This window comes from Talpa europaea, assembly GCF_964194135.1.
Source record: "Talpa europaea genome assembly, chromosome: 12".
NCBI classification, from domain to species: Eukaryota; Metazoa; Chordata; class Mammalia; order Eulipotyphla; family Talpidae; genus Talpa; species Talpa europaea.
The window spans coordinates 18,674,038-18,700,217 of record NC_140079.1 but is presented as its reverse complement, the minus strand read 5'-3'; the positions used below and the strand labels follow the sequence as shown (position 1 = coordinate 18,700,217).

The 26,180-nt window shown below is 40.8% G+C and overlaps 1 protein-coding gene and 1 pseudogene across 3 annotated transcripts; one reads left to right on the top strand and one right to left on the bottom strand.

The window, feature by feature from the left end:
* On the top strand, window positions 1–20,312 carry MPZL3 (myelin protein zero like 3; the record flags this gene model as incomplete). 2 transcript variants are annotated; one of them, XM_084249675.1, is made up of 6 exons in its annotated part: window positions 1–143; window positions 10,850–11,016; window positions 14,111–14,321; window positions 16,734–16,899; window positions 18,543–18,606; window positions 20,286–20,312. In XM_084249675.1, 6 exons carry the CDS (start codon window positions 71–73, stop codon window positions 20,310–20,312), a joined length of 708 nt encoding a protein of 235 aa, XP_084105801.1. The 2 variants fall into 2 exon arrangements, with proteins under 2 accessions (XP_084105801.1, XP_084105800.1); XM_084249674.1 differs by having other exon boundaries at window positions 71–143; window positions 10,883–11,016.
* A 5,089-nt stretch (window positions 20,313–25,401) lies between these two features.
* Window positions 25,402–25,932, bottom strand: LOC311181414 (large ribosomal subunit protein eL8-like; annotated as a pseudogene). The gene has a single exon. The product of its transcript is annotated as a large ribosomal subunit protein eL8-like (transcript).
* Between the last annotated feature and the right edge of the window lie 248 nt (window positions 25,933–26,180).

Genomic DNA, 26,180 nt, shown 5'->3' with positions numbered 1-26,180 from the left:
CTTCCGGCGTTACCTGTGTGGTTACCGGGAGGTGTAAACAAGGTGTGCAGGCACCTGAAGAGCTGTCGGGATGCAGCAGAGCGGAGCGGCCAGAGGCTGTGGCTGCTCTCTGGTCCCACTGCTGGGCGTCTTGTTGCTCCAGGGTGAGTGCACAGGTGGTTTTGACCCACTTCCGGCCGGGGGGTTTGGAAGGATTGGCGCTTTTCCGGTTCCGGGTGTGTGGGGGGTTGTCTTAGGAAAGCCCCCACAAAGCTTTTGGGGATGGAGGGGGCGGGAGGATGTGGTGTTGAGTTTATCGCCACCCTTTGAGGAGAGTTGGTTGTTTTTCAGTGTTTTCATGAGCTGCTGGTAACGCGACCACTTGGCATGACTTGGTTTTGGGTTTTGGTGCTTGGCATCCCTTTGTAGCACCTCGGAGGGTGCTAGCTTGTGACGGGGCTGACTTGTGACCGGGATATCAGTGGTTGGCCCTGCTTTGGTTTTTGGGCTGTGTTTCCTGACTAGGAAAGGGTAATTCTAATGTTCTTTTCATATCAGTTTGTCCCAGTCAAGAAAATCATGACTGTTGGTAATTTCATTTTTTGTAGATGTTAGGATCTACGAAATAAAACCTTTATAGTCACAGAAAGGATGTGCTGTGATTTCATTATAATAGACTTGTTTTGTTGAGAAAGAAGCTTGTACTTTTGCATTTTAGTAACTTTAAACAGTTTTAGGAAGGGTCTGCCAACTCTTGAATTTTAATCTATTAAGTAATATTAGCATTACATATGACATTTCTTGAAATTTGTGCAAATGCTGCTTTCGTGCAATTTTCAAATTGCTGTTTCAGTCCAACACAATTATCTTTATTTTAGAATGCAATTATTTTCTGGATGGTGTGTGTATGTGTCTTGCTGGGAAGTTATATGCTAGTTAGGACTAGCACTAGAGTGAATTGTTAACTTCGTAAAATTTCCCTGCGGGTAATAGGAATTTCCGAAGGAGATCTTTAACACGAAAAAGCTTTTGTTGTCTAAATCTCAGCAGGTAAAGCCAGGAAGTTTTAATTTACTTGGTGACTAATATCCATGCTACTAGCACACTCCCTGATCCCTCCCAGCTATTTGTGTCATCACAAGTGTCCAGTTTTTCAGCTAAATTCTTTTGCAATATGTTTAGGATGACCTACTGTCACTCTAAATAATCTTAGGGCGCTCTCTCTCTCTCTCTCTTTCTCTCTCTAACACACACACACACACACACACACACAGTTCAAATATTGTCCTAAGAGAAAATCTAGATATAATGGCTTTTAAAGCTTGATTTCGTTTCACATTGAAAAGCATCCATGAAATCCAGACCAAATAAGCAAACATTAAAAATTGATTTTAGGATCTGTGTATTTGTTGAATATTCTTTGCTTTTTAAAAAATAACTATTGAGATGTAATTAGCATGTCATACACTTTACCCATTTAAAGTGTACAATTAATTGATTTTTAGTATATTCACAGAGTTGTGCAATAATTTCCACAATTAATTTTCATCACCCTAAATTAGAAACTTAATACCTTTTAATAATCATTCCCAGTCCTTCCCTTCCCTCACCCCTGGCAAACACCAATCTACTTTTTATTGGATGGATTTGCCTATTGTGTACATTTTATATAAATGGAATCATACAATATGTGTTTCTTTGTGACTAACTTCCTTCACTTAGCATGTTTTTGAGGTTTATTTTTGGGGGAGGGGTCTTGCTTTTGTTTTGAATCTGTTGGGTACTAGACCGATTTCTTACCAGTATTTATTTGCTCATCAAAGATAGGACCCATTAAATTATTAGCTTGCTTGAATTCTCCCTAAGTTAGTAATGTGGTCTTGCTACTATATCAGTTGTCTAAATATGTAGAAACAGTAGATGAAGCAGCCTGGAGTTCTTACACTGAAGCATCCATTTAAGCATGGAATTTTATGAACCAAAGTTGACAGATTTATATTTTGGAGAACTGGGTGTATGTATTGGGAGTTTTGCCATAGTCCCCTCATTTCTTACAAGCAGAGACTGACCTCTATTTAAATGTGATTTTTCTATTGAGATTTTTTAAAGATTGAAAAAAGCATGTTAATTATCATGAATATTGCTTTTACTTGGCAAGAATTCTTTTTTACTCAAGTGAAGATAAATAGCCATAAGAACATTAGAGCTAGAATGAAAATTTCTACATAAGATGTAACTTTGGATAAATATTTTTCTTTTTTTCTTTTTTTGAGTGGAGGAGATAAATTATCTTATATCCATTTATTTTATTTTATTTTTTTAAAGATTTTTTTATTTATGCATACAAGAGCTGGGGTACAGGCCAGAGATGTGGGAGTGAGAGGATTCACTAGAGACAGAGTGGGGAACAGAACAGGCAGATCCACTGAAATACCCTGCTGAGGGGAGCAGTGGGCGAGTCAGGAGTGGTCTGTTGCACCATGTGGGTTACTCCCTGGCTGGCTGGGGATCGAACTCATGCTGCAGAGACTGTGGATTGCTTCATAGTGCGGTGCTTAACCCTTTGCACCACCAGGGAGGCCCTTTTATATCCATTGATTTTAAAACAATTTTAGAGTACTATATGTTAAAAAAAATGTAGATACATAAACACAGCTTAATGAATTTTCAGAAACCGAATTCACCTGGGTAACCAGCACATAAATCACTATATATAATGTTACTGGCTTTTCAGGAGCCTTTCCTGTGCTTCCTCTAGTCATTATTCTTTCTTCCCTAAAGGGAGCCAATATTTTGATGTGTAACAGTGCACATTGGTTCATCAATGGATCCTATTTCTGTAACTATACATTTCAGACCCACTTGCCCAGAGTTTAGATTTTAGTAAAGGGACTTTAAATATTGATACCTTTGTGGCAAAATTATGCTCATGAATTTGGAGTTCAAATGTGTACAAGGAAGAAGTTGGGAGGTATGTGACTTTGTTCATGGTTTACTTACTGTAATTTAGTAACTAGAAATTTGCCCAGAATGCAGCATTTTAGTGCTTATATTGTAACATTTTTGTTTTACTAAGAGAGGTGTGTTGTTTGTTTGTTGAATAACTGTAACTGAGCACCCACAGTGTGCTAGGTTCTGTTTCCATAAGGCAGAAGCCTTAACAGATAATTTTAGAATCTGGTACAAAGAGAAATGCATTAGAAACCATGGAAGCACATAGAGACATTCTTAATCTGCCATGAAGACACAGGGAAGACTTCCCAGGAAGACTTCCCAAGATTTAAATTTCCAAAGTTAAATCTTGAAAGAAAAATATGAATTAGAGATAGGAAGTGAGGAAAATTCCAGACATAGGGACATAAAAAAGGCACGGAGGCATTGAATAACTTTCCAAGAAAGATTTTTGAAACCTACCTCGATTGGTTTAGCTTAAATCACATGTTGACCCAAACATATCCTCTGTGGTCAGGAGAATGATATGCTAAAAGGAGTGCCTACTGGCTCTCAAGAGGCAATTATACACATTTCTTCCTAACTCAGCATTTGGAGACTTTGCCTTGAAATTAACCATGATGGGAGTATTTGCATCACAGAACTTAACAAACCCTACGTATTCGAGCTTTTTTTTACTAGCTGTTTACAGGCATGCCTCTGCATGTAATAATTGGTTTAGTCCAATCTAGCTCACCCCCTCAGAGTTGGGAGGAGTTTTAGCTATTCTTAGTTTGCGCCTCTCCCACCAGATCTATTCACTTACCTTCTTTGTTTTCTAGTCCCTGGAAAGCTAATCCTATAGAAGTTATCTTCCAGGAACCCTTTTTCTGACTGCCAGTTAGGTGTGGCCAATGGGAGACATTGGCAAGAAATTGAAGGGCAAGAAGAGAAGACATCAGGGTATTTCTTCCCTGCTCTCTCCCTTGTCAGGTGGCCCACAGCTCTAGATCTTATAAGCTCTGGTAACATTATTTTCTCCCTTTGCTCCTTCAGATCTGGGGGTGTAAAGGCTTTGTGTATTTGTTGACTTCCTTGAGCTTGATGAAAGATTTTTTTTAAAGATTTATTTATTTATACATACAAGAACTGGGGTACAGGCCAGAGGTGTGAGGGGGATGAGAGGATTCACCAGAGATGGAGTGAAGAACAGAACAGACAGATTGACTGAAGTACACTGCTGAGCAGTGGGTGAGTCAGGAGAGGTCTGCTGTGCCATGTGGGTAGCTCCCTGCCCGGGGATTGAACTTGTGTTGCAGTGGCTGTGGATAGCTTCATAGGTTGCATCTTAACCCCTTGCGCCACCAGGGGGCCCCTGAGGAAAGTTTTTTTGAAAATGGCCCATACGTTTTTTCTTTTTTTTTTATCCTTACGCCTTTTTTTTTTTTTTAAAGATTATTTATTTATACAAGCATTGGGTACAGTCAGAAGTGCGGGAGGGTGAGAGAATTCACCAGAGCCAGAGTAGGGAACAGAACAGGCAGACCGCAAAAATACATTGTTGAGGGGAGCAGTGGGAGCAGCAGGAGAGGTCTGTCGCGCCATGTGGGACCCTCACCGGTGGCCGGGGATGGAACCAGTGCTGCAGAGGCTGCAGGCAGCTTCACAGCCCAGCAGCGCTCAACCGCTGTGCCACCAGGGAGGCCCGGCCCATACGTTTTTCAAAATCTCAACTGATTATACCTTCCTGCCTGGGCTCAGAATTGATAGAGTTATCTTCCCCCACACTCATGCACAATGTGGGAAAGGGTGGATAGTCAGAGAAAACCAGGGTATTGTTCGGAAAGGAAATGAAGGGAACGGAGATCGAGCTGGACACAAACAAAAGTTCACTGTGTTCACTTCCACGTCTGTGGATTCTTGATTCAAGTGGGTATATCTAGTGACATTTGGACACGCAGATGAGTCATGGCTAGCAATATAGATCAGGGAATTCTTAGCTTATTAGCAGTTATTAAAACTATAGCAGTTTGGAAGGATTATTCAAGTAGAACATGTTGAATGAAGAATTGTGGGCTAAGGGTGGAACTCTAAGGGATACCAGTGTTTAAGGGATGGTGGGAAAAAAGGAGCCTTAGAAAAAAATTTGATAGAAACTACAGAGATGTAGAGTTGTGTGTGTGTATGTACCACAGTTGGTGTTAGAGTTGTTTGGAGGGAGGCTGAGGAGATTCAGATTTGTAACTTTAATTCATATTTCTTATTTGCTCTAAACCATTGTTGGCAAACTTTTGTAAGGGCACTGTGGTAGTGTTTAGGCTTGTGGGCCACGTAGCCTCTGTTGTAATTATGCAACCCTTCTGGAGTAGCACCACAGCAGCCATAAACAATATATACATGCATGAACATGGCTGTGTTCTAATAGAACTTTATTTATAAAAAGACGTTGTGTGCTGGATTTGGCCCAGAGGCCATAGTTTGCTAACCTCTGTCCTAAACCAACTGTCCTTTTATCCCTGGGGTATCTCAGAGACACCTTAAACTTATCTCAAATCAAACTCATGTTCTTCCATGCCAAGTCTAGTATTTCTTTCTTCTTTTCTGAATCACTTAATCACTAAGGCAGAAACAGGGGTTATCCTTGATACCTCCACTGCCTAATATGCCACATCTGATCTATCATGAATTGTTGCTGATTTTACCTTGGGAGTATTGTTATCTTCCTAGTTCACTCCATCTCCACTCCCACCAACTTAGTTCAAGCTTCACTTATTTCTCACTTGAGTATTACAGTAGCTTCCTAAATAATCTCCTACTTACTCTTGACCCCTAGGTTTCTTCCTCAGAGTGATCTTTTAAAAAGGCCAACTTTATCATGTCTCTTCCCACTCGGTCCCATAGTTCAGTTTTCCAACTCTAAGGATAAGGGTCTAAACTTCTGAGGTCCCATATGATCAGGTTCCTGTTTAGTTCCTAGGTACATATCATTTTTTTTATTCACCATGCTTTTTGTGTTTCAACCATACTGCCTTCCTTTCAGTTCCTTGACTGACTGTTCATTCCTGGCCCAGAAACTTTGCATATGGTGTGTCTTCTGCCTAGAATGCCGTTCATCTCCTACCCTTATTATACTTCTTTCAGAACTTAGCTCAAAAGTAACTTTTTTTAGGGGAGCTTTCATTAACCACTCTCTGCTCCTCTACAATAATAGGTGTAGTTATTATAGTCACTCTCTTTTATGTTGTTCATAGTACTTATCAAAGTTTGTAATTATACATTTGTCCTGATGATTATTTGACTAATGTTTCAAACTTCCACTGAATTTTAGACTCTAAGACAGGGAGTACATTTATTTTGCTCACATTTAATCTCAAATTCAAGGGGTGGCACAAAACAGATGTTCAATTAACACATGTTTGAAGAACGAGTGAGTGAGAGCATTGTCATGGAAGACTTGGGACAGAAAAGATCAAGGAGAAAGTAGTCACTGTGTCAGAGAGATTCAGAAAAACCAGGGTATAAAATTACTTATTGGAGTTTTTATCCCTTGGATTTGGCAGTTTTAAGACATAATGCCCTCTACCAGAAGTGGTAGTGATGTCCAGATTCTTCTGTTGGGTTCTTGAAGTGAATGGCAAAAGGGAGGGAATAGAAATGACAAGTGTAGACTACTTTCTCACAAACTTGACTTAGGAAGGAAGGAGAGGGCAGTGATTGGTAGTAAGAAATAATACAGGGTGAAGGAAAGATTGTTACAGTTTTGTTTTAATGTTATTTGTCTTTCAAGGATGGGAGAGACTTCTGTGTGTTTAGAGACTGAGAGGAGATAGCGCCCCTCTTCAAAGGGAAAGGTTGAGGAGAGTGGAGAGGGTTTTTCTGTGGTAGCAGGGCTGTAGGGGAGGAATCCAGGGCAGAGCAGAAGAGGTTGGCTTTGCAGAGCAAGAGGAATACCACACTCTTTCAGACTGGAGATTAGGGGCGAAGTGGCAAAGCAGGAAGGCGTATGACTGGGCAGTTTGTGTGGCCTCAAGTTTCCTGAAGAAGGAGACATTGTCTTCTGAGAATGAGGGGCCCAGAGATTGCATAGAGGATGAAAGAGAAAGGCAAATGTTTGAGAAGTCAGAAAGAGGAGCTGACCAAGGCCACTGCAAGGGTTATCACGCCTCCTTCAGGGGTCAGCTGTGGGTGGACTTCATGAATTATTTAACTATCTTGTAGTTGTGTGGTTTTCTCTTTTAATATACACAGATACAGTCTAGGAGTGGCTACCTAGATCTGAACTTTTCAGTTCAGAATGAGAGAGTGGTGGAGACTTAAGAATATTGAAAATGCTGTAAAAAGGGACAGGAAGTAAGTGGGTGACCACTTACTTTGTTTCTAAACTAGAAATTTTCGTGACCTGTCCACCTCTTCCTCTCAGTCTCCCTGCTCACTCACCTCCCTCTGAATTTTTGCCCTGAAGGTACTAGCAATTAATGGACAAGCAGTCTCTAAAAATTGAATGTAATCAGTTGTATATGTGCTTGAGTAGCACTATGGACTGTTATGGGAACATCAAAGAAAGCAATGAAGTATAGTAGGGCTTTTGGGAAGCAATCAGTCAAGGAACTGAAAAGAAGGCAGTAGCATGGTTGCAACACAAAGAGCTGACATTTAAGCTGAGTTTTGAGAGTGTGTGAGTGTTGGCGGGTATGGCATAGTGGGAACATGCCAGGTATGGGGAGAGTCTTCCAGACAAAGACATATTCAAAGAAAGATATAGTGGCATGAAAAGACATAGTAAATTTAGGAATGGCAGCATGTCCTGGTTTTGGTGAAGAGGGTGGGATGGGTAGGTAGGTGGAGTAACAGCAGTTTGGGGATAGATTATCAATATTTAGATTTTTTTGAAGATTTATTTTTATACAAGAGCTGGGGTACAGGTCCAGAGGCGTGGGAGGATGAGAGGTTTCACCTGAGACAGAGCAGGGAGCAGAACAGGCAGATGGAGCAAAATACACTGCTGAGGGGAGCAGCGGGCGAGACAGGAGAGGTCTGCCACGCCATGTGGGAATCTCCCTGGCCAGCCAGGAATTGAACCCACGCTGCAGAGGCTGTGGACAGCTTCACAACACTGCACTCAACCCACTGCGCACTGGGAAGGCTCCAATATTTAGATTTTATTCTATAGTCCAATAGAGAATAATTGAAGGTTTTAAAATATTTGTCATTGTTCATTTTAATAATAGCTAACATCGAAAGTTTCTATTTCAGGTGCTGTGCTGAGCATTTTATGTGTTCTCTTACTTAATCATATTACATCCTCACCATGATTCAATGAGCTAGTTCTTATTATTGTTCTCATTTACCAAGTAAGGAAATTGAAACTTGAACAGGTTAGGTAACTGTGATCAAGGCCTCATAACTAGGAAGCAGATAGACTTGAATTCAAATCCAGGTCTAATTCTAAATCCATACTTTAAAATTTCTCATCTGTGCTTATATTTTGGGATAAAGGGTTGGGGGTTGAGGAGAATGTGGACTATTCATTGTTTGAGCCTGCATCTTGAGTGAAGAGAACAGTGGGTCAGAAATGAGGGCTTAGGAGGGAGCAAAGACTGAGGCTTTCCAGGAAGAGGACGAGCATTTGCCAAGGTACAGAAGAAATGACAAGTGTAGCAAAGTCAGAAAGGATGCTGTGGATGAGCCAGAAGCAATCCTCATCTTTGGAATGGGTCAAATTCTTATTAGAGTTGTGAGCTCAGACTTGATTTCCTCCTTTTAAGAGGAATGTGCACAGACTAGATTATCTAGAGAGGAGCAAGAAAAATGATTCAAAGTAGGCAGAGGTAAAGGCAGTAGAAATGATGACTCATAGCTGTGTTGGTAAGGAAGGGTTGAGAGTGGAGGCTGAACTGAAGAGGTGGCAGTAATGATGGTCAAGCTATTTAACATGCATATGGCACTTACTGTGGGTTAGATATGTTTCTGTGTTGTCCATGTTTTAACACATTTACTCCGCACAGTGACCTTCTAAGATAAGCACTTAAGTGCTGTTATTGTCATTACCATCATGAAGAAGTAAAGTAACTAGCTAAGACCACAGAGGCAGCAAGCGATAGGACTGGCATTTGCATCCTTTACTATGGGGACTGCTGGTTTTCACGGTGGTGTGTGGGTTTGCTTGCTCTTCTGAAACCTTGCTGCTCTGTTTGCCTTTGGATTACCAGAAGAACCACTTTACTGCTTATTGCAGTGAAGGAAGCAGAAAAATAGCATCCTAGTGACTTACTTTTCTAAAAAATGGCTACCTAGTGAAAGATAATTTTCCATTCACTGTTCTTAGAAAGCAGAGGGGATTGATCAGTAGAAAATGCCACTCTTTTGTGGGTGTCAGAGTTGGTTATATAAGATGATTTTGGAAAAAGTAAGTTGAGAGTTTAAAAATGACGTACATTCATACCTTTTAAACAAGTATTGAATTGTTCTGTAACTCCCATATAATTTACTTTTTTTAAAAAAAAGATTTATTTATTTATACATATAAGAGCTGGGGTACAGGCCAGAGATGTGGGGGGTGAGAGGATTCATCAGAGACAGAATGGGGAACAGAATAGGCAGATCTTCTGAAATACACTGCTGAGGGGAGCAGCAGGCAAGTCAGGAGGGGTCTGCTTCACCATGTGGGTTGCTCTCTGGCTGGCCGGGGATCGAACTTGTGCTGCAGAGGCTGTGGATTGCTTCATAGTGCGTTGCTTAACCCCTTGCGCCACCAGGGAGGCCCTCCATAATTTACTTTTTTTTTTTTCTTTCTTTCTTTTTTTTTTTTTTTTTTTTTTTAAAGATTTATTTATTTATACAAGCACTGGGTACAGTCAGAAGCGCAGAAAGGTGAGAGAATTCACCAGAGCCAGAGCGGGTAGCAGAACAGGCAGAAGGACCGAAGTACACTGCCGAGGGGAGCAGCGGGCGGCAGGAGAGGTCTGCACGCCATGTGGGACCCTCCTCCCGTGGCCGGGGAGCAGCCGGGGATCGAACCAGCACTGCAGAGGCTGCGGGCAGCTTCACAATCCAGCGTTCAACCGCTGCGCCACCGGGGAGGCCCCATAATTTACTTTTAATGAATGTATGATTCATTGACCAGCTCTAAGAAAGGAAACAAAACTAGATGGAAACTTGAGGCAGTTTTATTATATTCTTTGAAAACAATAAAACAATTTCCTATTATTTCCTATTCTCCATTTTGTTAGTGGTTGAGGCAGTGGTGGCTTCAGGTTACAACCATGCCATACTTGGGGTAAGTCCTGTAGACCCCTCAGCTGCCATATTCCCCCAGTGCATGTATGTTGGGGCAGTGGGTGGTATTGCCTTTTAGACTGCTGTGGGTTGACCTACTTATTTGTGCTTAATTTGGTTTTTTTTTTGAAAGATTTATTTATTTATGCATACAAGAACTGGGGCACAGGCCAGAGGTGCGGGGGGTGAGAGGATTCACCAGAGACAGAGTGGGGAACAGAACAGGCAAATAGACTGAAATACACTGCTGAGGGGAGCAGTGGGCGAGTCAGGAGAGGTCTGCTGCGCCATGTTGGAATCTCGCTGGTGGGGGATCGAACTTGAGCTGCAGTGGCTGCAGATAGCTTCATAGGTTGCATCTTAACCCCTCGCGCCACCAGGGAGGCCCTGTGCTTAATTTGATCACAAATCTGTATTTGAAAAAATGCTGGTGTGACCAGATTTAAAATTTTTATCCAAGCTTTTATTCTATGATTTAATATTATAAAATGACAAAAATACTATCCTTGATTAATTCAGATAACCATTCCTTATCCTTTTGGGTTGGCCTAAGAAGATATTTATTGCTATGGTTTTTGATGAGAGCCCTAAAAATTATAATAAGTATCTTTGTATACTCCACCCAAATGAACGCATTTTAAATGTTTGGGCTTGCTTTGATTAGGTGTTTGTGTCGTCCTTTCCTTGGAGATTAAAGTGGATGCCAATGTCCGGGGTTATGTTGGCGAAAAGGTCAAGTTGAGATGCACCTTCAAATCCACTTCGTCTGTCACTGACAAGCTCACCATAGACTGGACATACCGACCTCCCAGCAGCAGTCGCACGGAATCAGTAAGTGCATATTTCTTTTAAAAAGATTTATTTATGTATGCATACAAGAACTGGGGTACAGGCCAGAGGGGTGGGGGTGAGAAGATTCACCAGAGACAGAGTGGGGAACAGAACAGGTAGACTGACTGAAATACACTGCTGAGGGAAGCAGTGGGTGAGACAGGAGAGGTCTGCTGTGCCATGTGGGTAGCTCTCTGGCCGAGCCAGGAATTGAACTCATGCTACAGAGGCTGCGGATAGCTTCATAGTGCTGTGCTTAACCCCTTGTACCACCAGGGAGGCCCAGTAAGTGCATATTTTTAAGGACATTTCTATGAGCCTTTTGTGGTCAACAGCTCTGGGATTCCTTTATTTCAAGTCACAGGCCTTCTCATCTTAGGCTAGAAGATGAGCTTCTATTTAAATATTATAGAAAAGGATAAGCTTCTATCCTGTATGACAGTCATTTGGTCTTTTAGGGCTTTTTCTTTTCTTCTACGTAATAATCTTATAAATAAGCGCTAGGAAAAAATTTGTCAGACGCTCAGAGGAAATGTGGTTTACTTTGTTTTCCCTTTCTTATTTCTTTTTGCATTGTTTTATGGCTTCATTTGCAAATTTGAGCTACTAAGAAGGGCCCCTCCAGGACCGTTGGATAGAAAAGTTTTCTAGGTCCTCTTTTCTTAGAGCCGCTGGTTTCCTGTCATATGAAGTTATCTTGGTGGGTGTATCTGTTTGTAGATCTATACTCTAGATTTATCTTGGCATCTTCTTCTAGTGACTCTGCATCTGCCCTGATTTGTACATCTCCCTTTGAAGGCAGTGGTGGCACTTAGTGTTGATGACCGACTCTGCTGGTGACAGATGGTCTTACAATATCAGAAGCAATATACTTTCCTCACATTATAAAATAGATTTTATGGTTCAGATCACATTGAAGATGTCTAATGGTAGATTGCCATGCTGTAAAAAGTCCTTTGTCTTCATGCTTCCAGCAGTATCCTTAGCTCAGGGTAGATGCTATTGAGAATGTGAACATCCTACCAGGAGTGTATTTTTGAAATTATCCTCAATTTGTTTATCTTGTTTTCTTCATTGGAAAAGTTTCTCTTTGATTTTTAATCTCTAAGCTTTGAATTTGTTTTGGGAGCCAGTGGTGAATGTCATTTCACTTGGAGGTAGGTAGCCGGCTCATGTGAGGAACACTAGGCTGTAGTTCTGCTTCCTTTTTCTTTAGACTTAAGTTAGTTCACTTTATTTTTGGGTAGTTCACGGAACTGTGAAAGATCTTATTTGGCTTTTCCTCCTTGGCTAAAGGTAGGGCAGAGCAAGCAACAGGGATCTTCCTGGGTCAGAAAGCTTAAATGCACTCTGTGAGGCTGGTCAGAAAAATCTGCATATTCACCCACCTTGAGTTAGTGATCCTTTAAAGTCACAGAGCATGATGTGGCAGCTACAAGATCAGTTAGGATTCTATCAGACTAATTTAGTTAGCAAGGGTTTGTGTGTCACTACTTTAGCTTGGAACTTACAAGTTGGATTAATTTTGACAATACACAGCAGATCTTGCTTTGTCAATAAGATGCTTCAGACCTTTTTCTATTGATGCTGGTCATTAGTGGTTAGACACTCTTTACTTCCTCTTTGACAGACTCATCACACATATTATTATTATATTTTTTTAAGATTTATTTATTTATTTTATACAAGAACTGGGGTACAGGTCAGAGGCATGGAAAGGTGAGAGAATTCATCAGCGACAGAGAGGGTAACAGAACAGGCAGATGGACTGAAGACACAACTGAGGGGAGCAGTGGGTGAGGCAGGAGAGGTCTGCTGCACCATGTGGGGTTCTCCTTGGCTGGGGGGGAATTGAACCGGCGCTGCAGAGGCTGCAGACAGCTTTACAGCGCGGCGCTCAGCTGCTGCGCCATTGGGGAGGCCCCATATTATTTCTTAGTATCTGTTTTTCCCACTAGATTGTAAGTTCAGTGTGAGCAGGTACTGTGCCTATTTGGCCCTACTATATCCTTTTGCTGGACATGGTGCCTTGCATATAGCAGGTGTGAAATAAATATTTGCTGAATAAATGCATGAATAAATGAGCCAGTAAGTGATTCAGCATCTTCTCTGAGATGTTGTCAAAATTGGGCAATTCAGTGGTTGTAAAATTCGGGGTACCAAGTAAACAAAGAAAGAGGAAAGCTTTAAATCTTGCACAACAGAGAGAGAGAGATCATATTATGTGGCAGTACCTGCCTGACCAGCCACCAGATATAATTATGTGCTTTTGGTGACGAAGTGAGTGTCTGATCACCAATCTGAAGCAGCTTCATTTTAATTTAACATATATTCATTGAGTACTGACCATGCAATTGATTTGGGTTTATATTTATTGCCAAGATAGATAACTTGAGAGGGGCTTGATTATATTATATCTTCCTGGTGATTTTGAGAATAAACAAAAACCTTTCCTTTCCCACTTGTGAATGCTGTGCCTTTTAGGTTCACTTAGTTTTTTTTTTGACCTTGTTTCTCTTTCAATAAATTCAGAATAATAATAACTGTCCCATGTAGTTCAACATTGTTATGAGGTTAATTGAATAAATATGTGGGAGTTATTTGTGTACTATGAAATCCCATACATGTGTTAGATGCTACTTTAGAACAGGGTTTCTCAACTTGGCATGGTTGGCACTTTGAGCCTGATAATTGTTGTGGAGGGCTGTTCTATGCATTGTAGGGTTTTAAGCAATATCCCTGGCCTCCACCCACTAAATGCCAGTAAGTAGCACACCCCCAATTGTGACAACCAAAAATATCTCCAGATATTGCCAAATGTCTCCTGGAAGGCAAATTTACCCCCAGGTGAGAAATACTGCTTTAGGATATCAGGGAGAATTTAGAAGAGGTTTGAAAGTTCAATCCCAGGACTCTTTTATCGGGTCTTTTTCTGATAACATTTATTAACCTGTCCTTTAACCAATAGGATGGTTAAAGCATAAAAAAATGTGCTTAATTAAAAAAGCCCATTTTACATTTGTATTTTATTTTGGACATTTTAGCTTTACATTTTCCATATTAACTTTTTTTCCTCCTGGTGTCACTTTCTTAGATTTTTCACTATCAGTCTTTCCAGTACCCAACCACAGCAGGCACATTTCGGGATCGAATTTCCTGGGTTGGAGATGTGTACAAAGGGGATGCATCCATAAGCATAAGCAACCCCACCACAAAGGACAACGGGACATTCAGCTGTGCTGTGAAGAACCCCCCTGACGTGCACCATAATATTCCTGTGACCGAGCTAACAGTCACAGAAAGGGGTAAGCTTACGGTGACCACCCTTCTCTGTGTGTGCTCTGTGACTGCTATGGTGCTTTCTGGAGAGATCGATAATAAGCAAGCTACTTAATCTTTGTAAGCCAGTTGACTGTTGAAGCATTCTGACATCCTGAATTGACTATAAGGGTGAAATTTTTATCTTTATTTTGCAAATTAAAGTTGTTCATCAAATATCATCATAGTTTCTATTATTGTTATTTTTTATGTTAACTTTGGTTGACCAAGGGTCTTGTGGATTGTATGGCAAATCCCTGAATGAAGGGAGGGTGGCCACCTGTGTGACATAGAAGTCATTCTGTTTCCTAGGTTATGAGAGCTGTGTTCTTTTTTTTTTTTTTTTTAAAGATTTATTTATTTATTTATACAAGCACTGGGTACAGTCAGAGTGCGAGAGGGGGAGAGAATTCACCAGAGCCAGAGCAGGGAATAGAACAGGCAGACTGACAAAATACACTGCTGAGGGGAGCAGTGGGAGCGGCAGGAGAGGGCTGTCGCACCATGTGGGACCCTTGCTGGTGGCCAGGGATTGAACTGGTGCTGCAGAGGCTGTGGGCAGCTTCTCAGCCCAGCGCTCAACCGCTGCGCCACCAGGGGAGGCCCAAGACCTATGTTCTTGCCTGTGTCTTGAAAGGGAATCCCTCTAAGGATGGGTGACTGCATGCTACTTTCATGTTGCAAAGAGCATCAGTTTCGTTTTAGTGTGAAATAGGAGGAGAGTAGGCTAAGGACTGTCCTTTTTACCTACATTATCGCCTGGTGACCGGGGGTCTGTCATTCCAGTCCTTAACTGAATTTAAATCAAAGACTTAGTAGAGACACACCACCGTATCATGGCTCATTATAGATGACTGTCTTAGGACTGTTTTTCTCTCTTTTCTACCATTCTTTCTCTTTCCTTCCTTTCTCTCTTCTCCACCTTCTTTCTCTCTTTTTCTTTTTCTTTTTCTTCTCTCCTTCCTTTTTCCTTCTTCATCTCTTAAGACAATAACTTATAGGTTTCCTGGAAAGAAGTTAAATGGGTAGGTACCAATGTTTTAATCCTAGCTTTGGGGTTGTGGGTAAATTTTTATTTATCTTTGTACTTTTCTTTTTTAAAGATTTATTTTTTATTTTTTTTTAATAAATTTTATTGTTATATTCCCCATACAATTGCAGCCCCCCCATTCTGACCCCAATCCCTCCCCTCCCACCCCCGCCCCCCCAAAAGTGTCTCTGGTTCACAGTTTTTTGTTGATTCCGATTTTCACTTTCTTATAGTTATTCATTTTCCTGGTCCCTTATTTAAGTTTTCTAGATTCCTGCTATGAGTGAAACCATCCGGTATTTTTCTTTTTCTTTTTGGCTTATTTCGCTGAGCATGATCCCTTCCAGCGCCATCCATGTTGCTGCAAATTGCATGTGTTTATCTTTTTTGAATGCTGAGTAATATTCCATGGTATATATGTACCACATCTTCTTGATCCAGTCATCTATTTTTGGGCATTTGGGTTGTTTCCAAAGCTTAGCTATTGTAAACAGTGCTGCTATAAACATAGGGGTGCAGGTGTTCTTTGGAATTGATGTTTCTGTGTCCTTTGGGTAAATACCTAGGAGTGGAATTGCTGGATCATATGGAAGCTCTATGTTTAGTAGGTCCAGAAATCTCCATACAGCTTTCCACAGTGGTTGGACCAGTTTGCACTCCCACCAACAGTGCAGAAGAGTTCCTTTTTCTCCACACCCTCGCCAACATTTGTTGTTGCTAGCTTTTTTAATATGTGCCATTCTCACTGGTGTAAGATGGTATCTCATGGTAGTTTTGATTTGCATTTCCCTGATGACAAGTGATGTTGAACATTTTTTCATATGCCTGTTGGCCATTTGCATTTCCTCTTCAGAGAAGTTTCTTTTAAGCTCTTCTGCCCATTTTTTGACTGGATTATTTTCTTTGTTGTTGTTGAGTCTCATCAGCTCTTTGCAGATTTTTGTGATCAGTCCTCTTTTTTAAAGATTTATTTATTTGTGCATACAAGAGCTGGGGTACAGGCCAGAGATGCGGGGGGTGAGAGGAGCCACCAGAGACAGAGTGGGGAACGGAACAGGCAGACTGACTGAAAGACTCTGCTGAGGGGAGCAGTGGGCGAGCAGGAGAGGTCTGCCCCGCCATGTGGGTTTCTCCCTGGCCGGCCGGGGATCAAACTCATGCTGCAGAGGCCGTGGACCACTTCACAGTGTGGTGCTCAACCCCTTGTGCCACCAGGGAGGCCCTATCTTTGTACTTTTGTGTATTTTCTACCTTTTCTGCAATGAATTTATTCCTTGTGTTACCGGAATACGAGCAAAGGTAAAAACCTAGCTCTTGTGAAAGGAAGCACTCTTGCACGTCTCTCTTTGACTTTTTTTTTTTCCTCTAGGTTTTGGCACCATGCTGTCCTCCGTCACCCTTCTTTCCATTCTCGTCTTCATCCCCTCAGCTGTGGTGGTGGTTCTGCTGTTGGTGCGAATGGGGAGGAAGTCTGCGGGGCTGACGAAGAGGAGCAAGTCTGGTTATAAGAAGTCGTCTATTGAGGTTTCCGATGAGTAAGTTCAGCTGGAGCTTGGAGTTGTGATCCTGTTTCCCCTCAGACTCCTGCTTTGTGGAGAGTACATAGACCTATGTTCACAACTTCTTCTCTCCCAGGCCAAGTTCAGTTCTGCTGGTGAAATTTCCTTTTTAAAGAGGCTAGTTCTGGTGAGGAGTACTAGAAGGAAGGTTGAGGGTGAGATTTGTGGATGTTAATTTGGAGAGAGAATGGAGGGGTTGGTAGTATGTTCTTCGTCTCCTGCTTTGGATATCAGATTGCACAGTGCAATGGTTCTGAATATAAACTCTCCAGTGGATATAGCATTCCTTCAAAATTAACAGGAAAATCCAACAAGTCAGTTATTTCCCTCCTTTCCATCTTTTGCCACTGAGGTGATGTCTCCCCCCCAAAAAAATGCCTGAGCAGTGAGAGCAGCTTTAAAAATAGTCTTGGAGAGCAAAAGCAATTTAAATTAAGCAACATCTATTCTGCATCAGCAGATTCTCTAAATTGGAGCTAATTGGGCTGTAGTTCTCAAAAGCATTATCAAACGTGGGCACAAATAATCCAGTATTTTCCCTTAAAACAAATTTGCTAAAGAAAAAAGGTAACAGAAGTCTACATAAAGACACTCTTCTTTCTCCATTGTCTATGTCAAGGGTTCCTAATCTGAGGCAGGAATTCTTTTGATTATTATTATTATTATTATTTATTTTTTTACATCATTGTTCATTTTAAAACAATATTTGCTTCCCTCCCCCCTGAGGAGGGAATCCTTACCTTGACCAGGTATCCATATGCATTTATTCAATGGGAGAGACGGTGCCCTTTACAAGGAATCTGTGTTGTCCCGCCTCCTCCAAGATAAAGAGCTCTTAGTAAAATACAAAAATGCCTACTTCTAAGCGTGGTTCGACATGACTAACCCTCAGTCACATTGTTTATTGTTTCCTGCCATTTCTTCTCATGTGCCTCACATTCCAGCTGTAGAGTTTATTTTCTTCACTGAACATATATACTTGTTCAAATCTTTTTCTTCCCACATGCTTTTCTCTTACCTGGAATCCCCATGGTTCCCTCTCTTGTTTGCCTTAGTCTCCTTCCTTATCCTCCCAGACTCAGCTGAAATGTCACCACTTAAGTGTCCCTGAATCCCCTGGGGAGACTAGTCATGCCCTCCTCTTTGCTGTCCCAGCAGTTTAAACTTAACTCTATTAATAGTCATCACATTGTATTGTAACACGCTTGTTAAATTTTAACAGGTCTCTTACCCCTTTGAGGTTGTGAGCTGTTTGAGGGACCTTGTCTTATGATGTCTGTATCCCCAACCTAGCACAATGCCTCTTGTATGGTCAGTGCTCAGTGCCTTTCTCAATGAATGATTGTTACCAGCTCCTATTTATTGAGTACATGTATAAACTCATGTATTTTTTTAATTTAGTCTTAATCACTAGCCTTTAAGCGTAGGTGGTAATAACTGCATTTTAGAGATGAGGAAACAGGCTCCTGGAGTTTAAGTAATTCACCCAGTCACTGTGCCAGTAAGTGGCAGAACTGGAATGTAAAACCAGTCCTGTGTGATTTCAATACCTGTGTCTTAACAGCGCCTCTCTACTGTGGCTGGCAATTGCTCAGCTTGGGTTTGTCCTCTTTCTACAGCACTGACCAGGAGGAGGAGGGTGACTGTATGGCCCGGCTTTGTGTCCGTTGTGCTGAGTGCCTGGTATGTCCATTTCATCTGTTTGCTGTTTGTATTTATTTGTCCTGCTTTGTCCTTAGAGGCAGGAGAGGTCATTCTAAATTGAGATGTGAATCAAGGTCTTCCCCTAGAGCATTTGGTCTCAGGGAATCCCTGCCAATTCTAACCATTTTTTTGTGTTCCGTCTCATGGACTCAGTCTCTTGTGTCCTTATATTAGAGCAGGGACGGTGTAGGGCAGCCTCTGCTGACTGACAGTGAGCATCCTGAAAGAGGCGTGTCCTATCGCCGACCGAGGTTATGCTAGGAGATTTGACCCAGAAGTCCTGAATTTAACTTTTCTGCAGAGCCTTACTTTTTTCCGGGGAAGGAGTGGAAAAAACCTTTTCCACCATAACATTTTAATGACTAATGCCTTTGCTAATAAGAAATACCCATGTTGGGAAGCATAAATTTTGATTTAAATTTCGAAGGCCTGTCATTCCTTCTTCCTGTGACTACTAGGCTTGTGGGGCTGTCCCAGCATCCTAGGAGGAAGAGATTTGCTGATGTGGTGCAGTTGGAAACAGGTCAAAAGCAACTTATGATCTAATATGAAGCATACCTGTCTTTGCAGGGTTTAAACTTGAGCCTCTTTGTACTTATTGCCAAGTTCAGCACTTGGCCATGATACTGCAGCCCAATTATTCATTGCATTGTTCTTTGTTTCTCTTCCTCTTGGGCATTTCAGTATAATAGGTAAGATGAGAGAAGGGTTAATGGTGCCATTGGAAAGAATCTAATACCAATCCTTTAGGGTTTAAAAATATTGACAGCACAAAATAAGTTAATATGATTATTATCTACGTTTCAATTATTAATTTACCCAGCACTTACTTACTGAGTATCTGACATGTGCCAGATATGATTCTAGGTACTTAGGAAACAGTAGTAAACAGAACTGACAAAAATTCCTGCCCTCAAATAACTTATATTCTTTGCATGTTGGAAAAATCTCATCCTCCAAGTCACAGTCTGTGGGTGGAATAGGTTTTAGGATGAAGATCAGGAGCTGAGATTGGATGTATTAAATTTGCAATAGTTTTTAAATATCCAAGTGGAGATGTGGAATAGGCAATTGTCTACGTAAGTGTGGAGTTCAGGAGAAAGATCTAGACTGAAAGCATAATTAGTATTCAGTAGCAGATTGACTAGTAGAGCTATTTGCACCAAGGAAATGAGTGTATACAGAAAAGATGTCAAAGGAATGAACCCTGGGGTGCACCAAGGCTGATAGATTGGGGAGACGAAGAGGAATTATGAGACGAAGAGGAATTAGTAAAAGATGTTGAGAAAGAATGTACTGTGCGGTAGGAGGAAAACCGGGAGAGTTGAATATCCTGGGAGCCATGTGAAGAAAGTGAAAAGAAAATGATTAAATGTGTCAATTGCTGCTGAGTCAGATCTAGTAAAATGAGAACTGAGAATTGATTGTTGATGATCTGATGATGTGGAGGGAACCCTTAGGATTTCAAAGCAGAAATAGATCTAATAGACTTCAGTTATATTGAGGTCCTGTGAAGCTTTATGGGGATTTCAGAGTGTTGATTCAAAGTTCCCCAAGCTGACTTTCATATGGGGGTCCTAATGTGTGGTGTTTGCCTGATTCTAATTGTGGTATTATACTTCATATATAAACCATAACTATTGTACTTTTCCCTCTAGGATTCAGACTGTGAAGAGACATATTGATGAAAGTCTGCATGAAAAATCACCTAAACAGAAAATGTGCCATCCCACTAGTAGCCAAAGCCTCTCAGAGAGGTGGAGTTGGCCTGGACAGTAGTGATGGAGGATTCTGGAAGTCACCAGTAAAGACTTTAGGGAGCCATTTATTTATTGAAGAAATGTACTTTTTGTATTTATAAACTGTTTAAAAACTTTCAGAAGAGACTCATAACTACCCCTCTTAATAACTTATATTCTAATTTGAAGGAAGGAATTCTTTTCCTGAAAATAATTTCTCTTGAATGTATTACATGATTTCTTCCATTTATTTAAGGGAGAATTCTAAATGTTGGCCATGCTGCTGATGCCAAATTTTTTTTTTTAATGAAATGGAACGTGTAACTTCCTGCTGCACTACCAGATAAAATGTTTGTTTGAGATAAGTATTCTTTGTTTTATGCTCCATGAACATTTTCAGCTGTGACTTAGCATATAGCATAAATTTATTGATTTAATAATATCACCATCGGTTGTGTTTGAGTGACTTGAAGTGTACAACCCTAAATTTCTTGGTGGGATTAAGAATCAATGGTCCGCTTTGACTGGGTTTTTGAAATAGTAAAGGGTCATCCATTTACAAAGGAGGAAAGGAAGCATGAGGATTCCTTTCTGTTGTCTTGCTAGGTGCATTTTGTTATTTTACTATCTTCTAGTTGACTGCTATATGATTTCCTTCTTGACTTTACAGATTAGAGGCAAGGAAAACTCTTTAAAAGCTTTTTAGTGAGGATGTATAAAATATTTTAGTAATTATTTGCAAGGAAATCTCTTTTACCAGTGTTTTTCTTCAAAACTTTTTTGATTTCTAAAACACACCAATATGAATAAATGAAGGTATTTACAAGCTAATCTTGCATAATATTTGGGAAAAGGAAGTGAGTTTGTGTGCAATTTAGACTTCCCCCTTCTGTTCTCTAGATACCTTCTATCAACTTCCTCCATTGGCAACCTTTGTCAAAATTTACATGGGATTTTCTACAAACTATTAAGAAATATGTGTGACATGTCAGAAAGTATTAGCAGTATAGTCCTCTGTAATAGCGTGATACAGTTCACTTCTCAATTTTAAGAGACAAAACTTATTCCCCTCATCCCATTTTTTTTTTAAAACAGAATTGTCCCTTCCCATGGTTCTTCATTAGTTGACTCAGGGGATTTCCATATGATAGCATCATATTCTGTATGTTATAAAAAATCACTTTTATATAATTTGCCAAGATCTATTTTTAAAATTCAGGTTATGAGGTCCAAGAGTTTTGGTCTCACCTCTTTTGTAAACCTGGTCCATAGATTACAGGGTTTGATTAGTTAACAGAGATTACAGTTTGCTTCTAGTCATGTAAAAAAGTAGAAGAGGCAAAGACAGCCTCTACAGTTTGTATTTCTAGTGGTTAAACCTCACATTCTTGGCCTACTTGTTAAAAATTGTGGTTTCTGAGCCCAATCTAGTGAGACCAATTCTGACACCTCAAAGAATGAAGAAAACAGTTTGAGCAATGAAAGTAAATAATTTGGGGCTGTAGAAAATTTGAAGATAAAGATCTAATTGTGAGGCAGACTTTTTGTGCATCCTTGTCTCCCTGAGAAAGGAATCCAGTTAAAGCCATTAATTGAGGAATTAGTTTTGGCTAGATTTTGTACTGTCCTTTTAGCCATCTTACAAGGATTCATCCAGTGTGGTATGTTTGGCACTTTAGGTAAGTGGTGCTGTGGGAACACTTAATATGTGATTTTTAAATGTTATTTTTTAGCTTTGTTCAGGATTTGCTTCCTTTTTAAAATGACTGAGCAACATGGTCCTTCATGGTGAAAGAGTAAGTTGGTAAGTTAGTTCTGCTGCATGGGGTTATGGCCACATCACGGTCATAGGCTGCTATCAATTTCTTTCTTCATCCCTTATATGTCTGAATTATAGCTTTTTCCTTCAAAGCAGACCATGCAGTGTTTAGACACAGCCTTCTTTAAAGATGGAGGAACACAGGTTTTTTTTAACCAATTATTTGAGTATCTTCTAAGGTGCTATTATTTCTCTGTTTCTTTCTGTTGCTCCTTGAGTTCTTATTACTGTGTGGAGACCAGCCTTGGCTAGAAAAGCAATTTTATCTTGAAAGTTTTAGAAAGGGTAAAAAACCTTTCAGGATTTTTCTTTGGCTGCTGAAGTGTTTATTTGTGGTGACATGACCTTAAGAGTTTTGTGCATTGAGCTCTTAATTCTGTTCCCGTATATGAACTTCAAAAAATGCTCTGTGTTTTCCATATGGCCTATTACCTCAGGCTTATTGGGGCACATCTTATTTCTCTTCAGTTGTCGATCTGGACACAGGTGCTTCAAGATGGAACCACTCATGTCCCTGTTGAAAAAAATATTTGGAGGCCAAATCAGGAACCTAAATGTTCTACTGTGTCACTCAATTATGATTCCACAGGAGAGTTCAAGAAGAGTGAGTGGACCAAGCCTGTCATTTAATTGCACAACTCAAAACTTTGCTGCCAGTAGAGGCAGCGCCATTCCTTTGACTGGAATTGTACTGTTGGACTGCTGGACTGTTAATTATTGTATTTTACTTGAGTTTTTGTCGGTGGGTATGCAAAGTTGGGCCATGTACACAGACACTGTAACTCTTGATATCCTTACCACATCATAGTTAATAAACTTCTTTGCACTTTCTGTCTTTTTTTTTTTGTTGTTGTTGTTATATATCTACATATAAGATGAAAACTGTCGTGCGCAACAGAGTGGGGGGTGGTTTGTGGTTTTTACTGTCAGGCAACCATTCATCTCTGAGCTGTACCACAGCCAGAATCTGCATGGATTTAGGTGGGTGCTGGAGCCAGCTCACAGAGCAAGAGTCAACGGTTATATTTTTAGGATTTTTGCAAGTTAAACGCTTTGTACCTTGAAATAAGTCATGGTGAGCATACACTTACCAGCATACCACTTCATAAGAATATGGTTTAAGAAGAGCCAGCATTCAACAACTTTCAAATGACACAGGGCAAGTTCCAGAAAACAAGCATGCCCTTGTGTCAGTCAAGCCAGTTCAACCAGGCTGAGGACGTGTAGGCTGAGAATACGTTCAGTGAAGTGGCAACTTATGAGCAAGAAATACTTGAAAAAGCCTTGAGTTCTTAACTAAGATTCTGAGTTACCCAAGGGATTCTTGGGGAAAAAATTGCTACCTGTAGTCTGGAAATGCTGTCACATGGTCAAAGGAAATAAACAAATTAAGTGGTAAGTTGACAGTTGGGAGAAAGACATAGAGGTTTTTGTATTTTGAATACATAATGTTTTGCATTAATCTTAAATTTACTATATTTTGTTTGTAGGAGGCTGATTTTTTTCCCTGATGATTTGAGATCCCAAGAGATCTTGTAATCTAGAAATGGGGCAGGATAGCTTCTGAGGGCTGGAATATGAGGTTCTCCTCAGTGAATTGAATTTATTACCTCTTTTTAGAATGAAAATATAAAAAATATTTGGATAGTCAGCTAGAGGACTGAAATGAGAACTTGATTTAGAGGTTCCTGTTTATATCTCTAGCTATTTCGGAACTCATGTATTTGGTTTGCTGAGTCTAACCATCTGTGCTGAAAGAAGCCTCTTCAGTAGGACCTGGGAACTGCAGTTGTGGGGGAGTCCAGTGCAGTGCTTCTCCTGGACGCAGACTCATCTTGGGTAAGCAATCACTCTGTATTTCTTAAACAGTGATTTGCAATTTTCTCCCTCAGAAGAATGCTGGTTCTGAAGGTTTAATTAAAGGCAGTCCTTTTGGGTGGCGAGGCCACATGCCAAAACTCAGCCTCATAGGAGGACTGTTGGAACAGAGTCTAGTGGAAACAGTTTTCATTTCTGTAGTGTGGAGTAACTTCTGTTATGATCCTCAGAGAAAAGAAGAGTGAGGTTTGCTCTCCATAAACGAGTAAATGGTGGTGGTGGTGGTGATGATATGGTTTTAGCTTATAGTCAGCTGTGGCTTTAGGTAGAGGAGTGTCTCGCTTCCCTTGCACTCATGGCAGGTCTGTTCCTTCACTGTTTTCCCTCTTCCAATCCTAGACAGGCCAGTGTTTAACCTTAAAAAGTCAGGGAGTTATGCCTCCTGAGAGAGCTAGGCTGTTGCCCATACTTGTCACTCCCTCTCCATAATCCTGGTCTCCGGGAAGACTGATGTTGGATGGTTTAGGTATAACCCAGTCTGAAAAAGGAAACAAGATGACTTCCATAGTTCCCTTCAAATAGAGAGTTGAGAGATTAGGACCTAGACCGTGTCACAAGGAGCCACATAACCTCCCTGTCTGCATTAACTGGTCTTGGAAGGAAAAACAAGGAGACGTTTTAAGAGGCTTATGCTTCAGAGAGGTTTTGTGGACCCATACACCTAAAGACATCTGTGAGCCTGGAGTCCATGGCAAGTGTAAGTGGAGGGGTCTCAGCATTAGGGGTAGAGCAGGTGATGGAGTGGGGAAGGCCATGCCGGTATGTTTGCTCAGTGCTTACCGGGGCAAACATTCTTACTGAGAGGCAGTACCTCTCCCTTATTTTGTCTTATAATATTGAAATATTTGGGAGTCACTTTCACATCCTGTGTGCTAGTCTTATTGTCATGAATCTCCTTTTGGAAGGTTTCTGTTCTGTCATAATTTTGCCAAGGATAGCAGTTCTTCTAGCCTAATAACAGGAAAAGTAATCCTGGCATTTACAACTCTCCAGGAATGGAATTTGTTGGGAGTTAGATTATGAGAGCCTTGAGCTCAGGACAAAACAGAGTAGATGCAGAATTATCTCCAGAACATCTGCTGAGGAGATAAACTAGTATCTGGAGAAGGAAGCAGGGTAGAAGTGCAAAATTTAAATGGAGTCTATTATTATCAAGGTGCTTATGGTGCATCTGAATGCTTTGGTTAGATTTTATTTTTTTGGCACTGGCAGAGGAGACCAGTGTAGAGAAGGTGCTACGACATTCACTCAGCCTAGTTTCATGTTAATTTCTTTAGCCTTCACCTTTTCCAGCTTGGCCGTGTGAGCTACAGGTTTTGGACCCAGGAGGGTGCCTCCTCAGTGACAACAGATGTCAGTGTATCTGTCATTGTAATTGGTCCTGATAACTTCCACCAGCTCAGCTAGGATTTCCGAGTTATCCTGTATGAAGGCAGCAGTGGTACAAGTTTTCCTGTGGACCAGACGCCCCAGCCTCGCCTTCCCCTTGATCATGCAGTTGGGAACCCTCACCTTCCAACACAGGGCAGGCAGAAGACGACCAGCTTGACCAGCTCAATGGGGTCCATGTTATGTGTGTCACAAGCCTTCTTGTTTTCCACCAGGAGGGAGATGGTTTTAACTCCTGCTCGAAGGATAGGTAGCCTCTTAGTAGGGAATCCCCTTTGCCAGCGAGTTTCTTTTTAGCCCAGACCAGCAACCTCTGCTTATTTTCTTGCTTGGTCTCTGGTCTGTATTTGTGGGCCAGCTTACACAGTTTAGTAGCTGTTTGGGATTCAAGGCCTGGGTGAACGCGCTAATGGCAGGAGACACTTTCAGCCACTTTTAGAGAATCACCCTTGGCCACTGCAGCCTGATGTAGCTGGCCATTCAACTCGATGGGTGAGCTCGCTTTTTGCTTGGTTAGATTTTAAATGATTGCTATTCATAATATATATAAAATTCAGAAATTTGTTTTTTATATATGCATATATATATATATATATATATATATATATATATATATAACTCTGACTATGTGGAAGTTTGATGAGAATTTCTGAATATTTGCCAACTAGGAAAAGGAAATTTGACTAAGTGTTAAGTATGTGGTGAGTGGTTAATGACTCTCCTAGGTG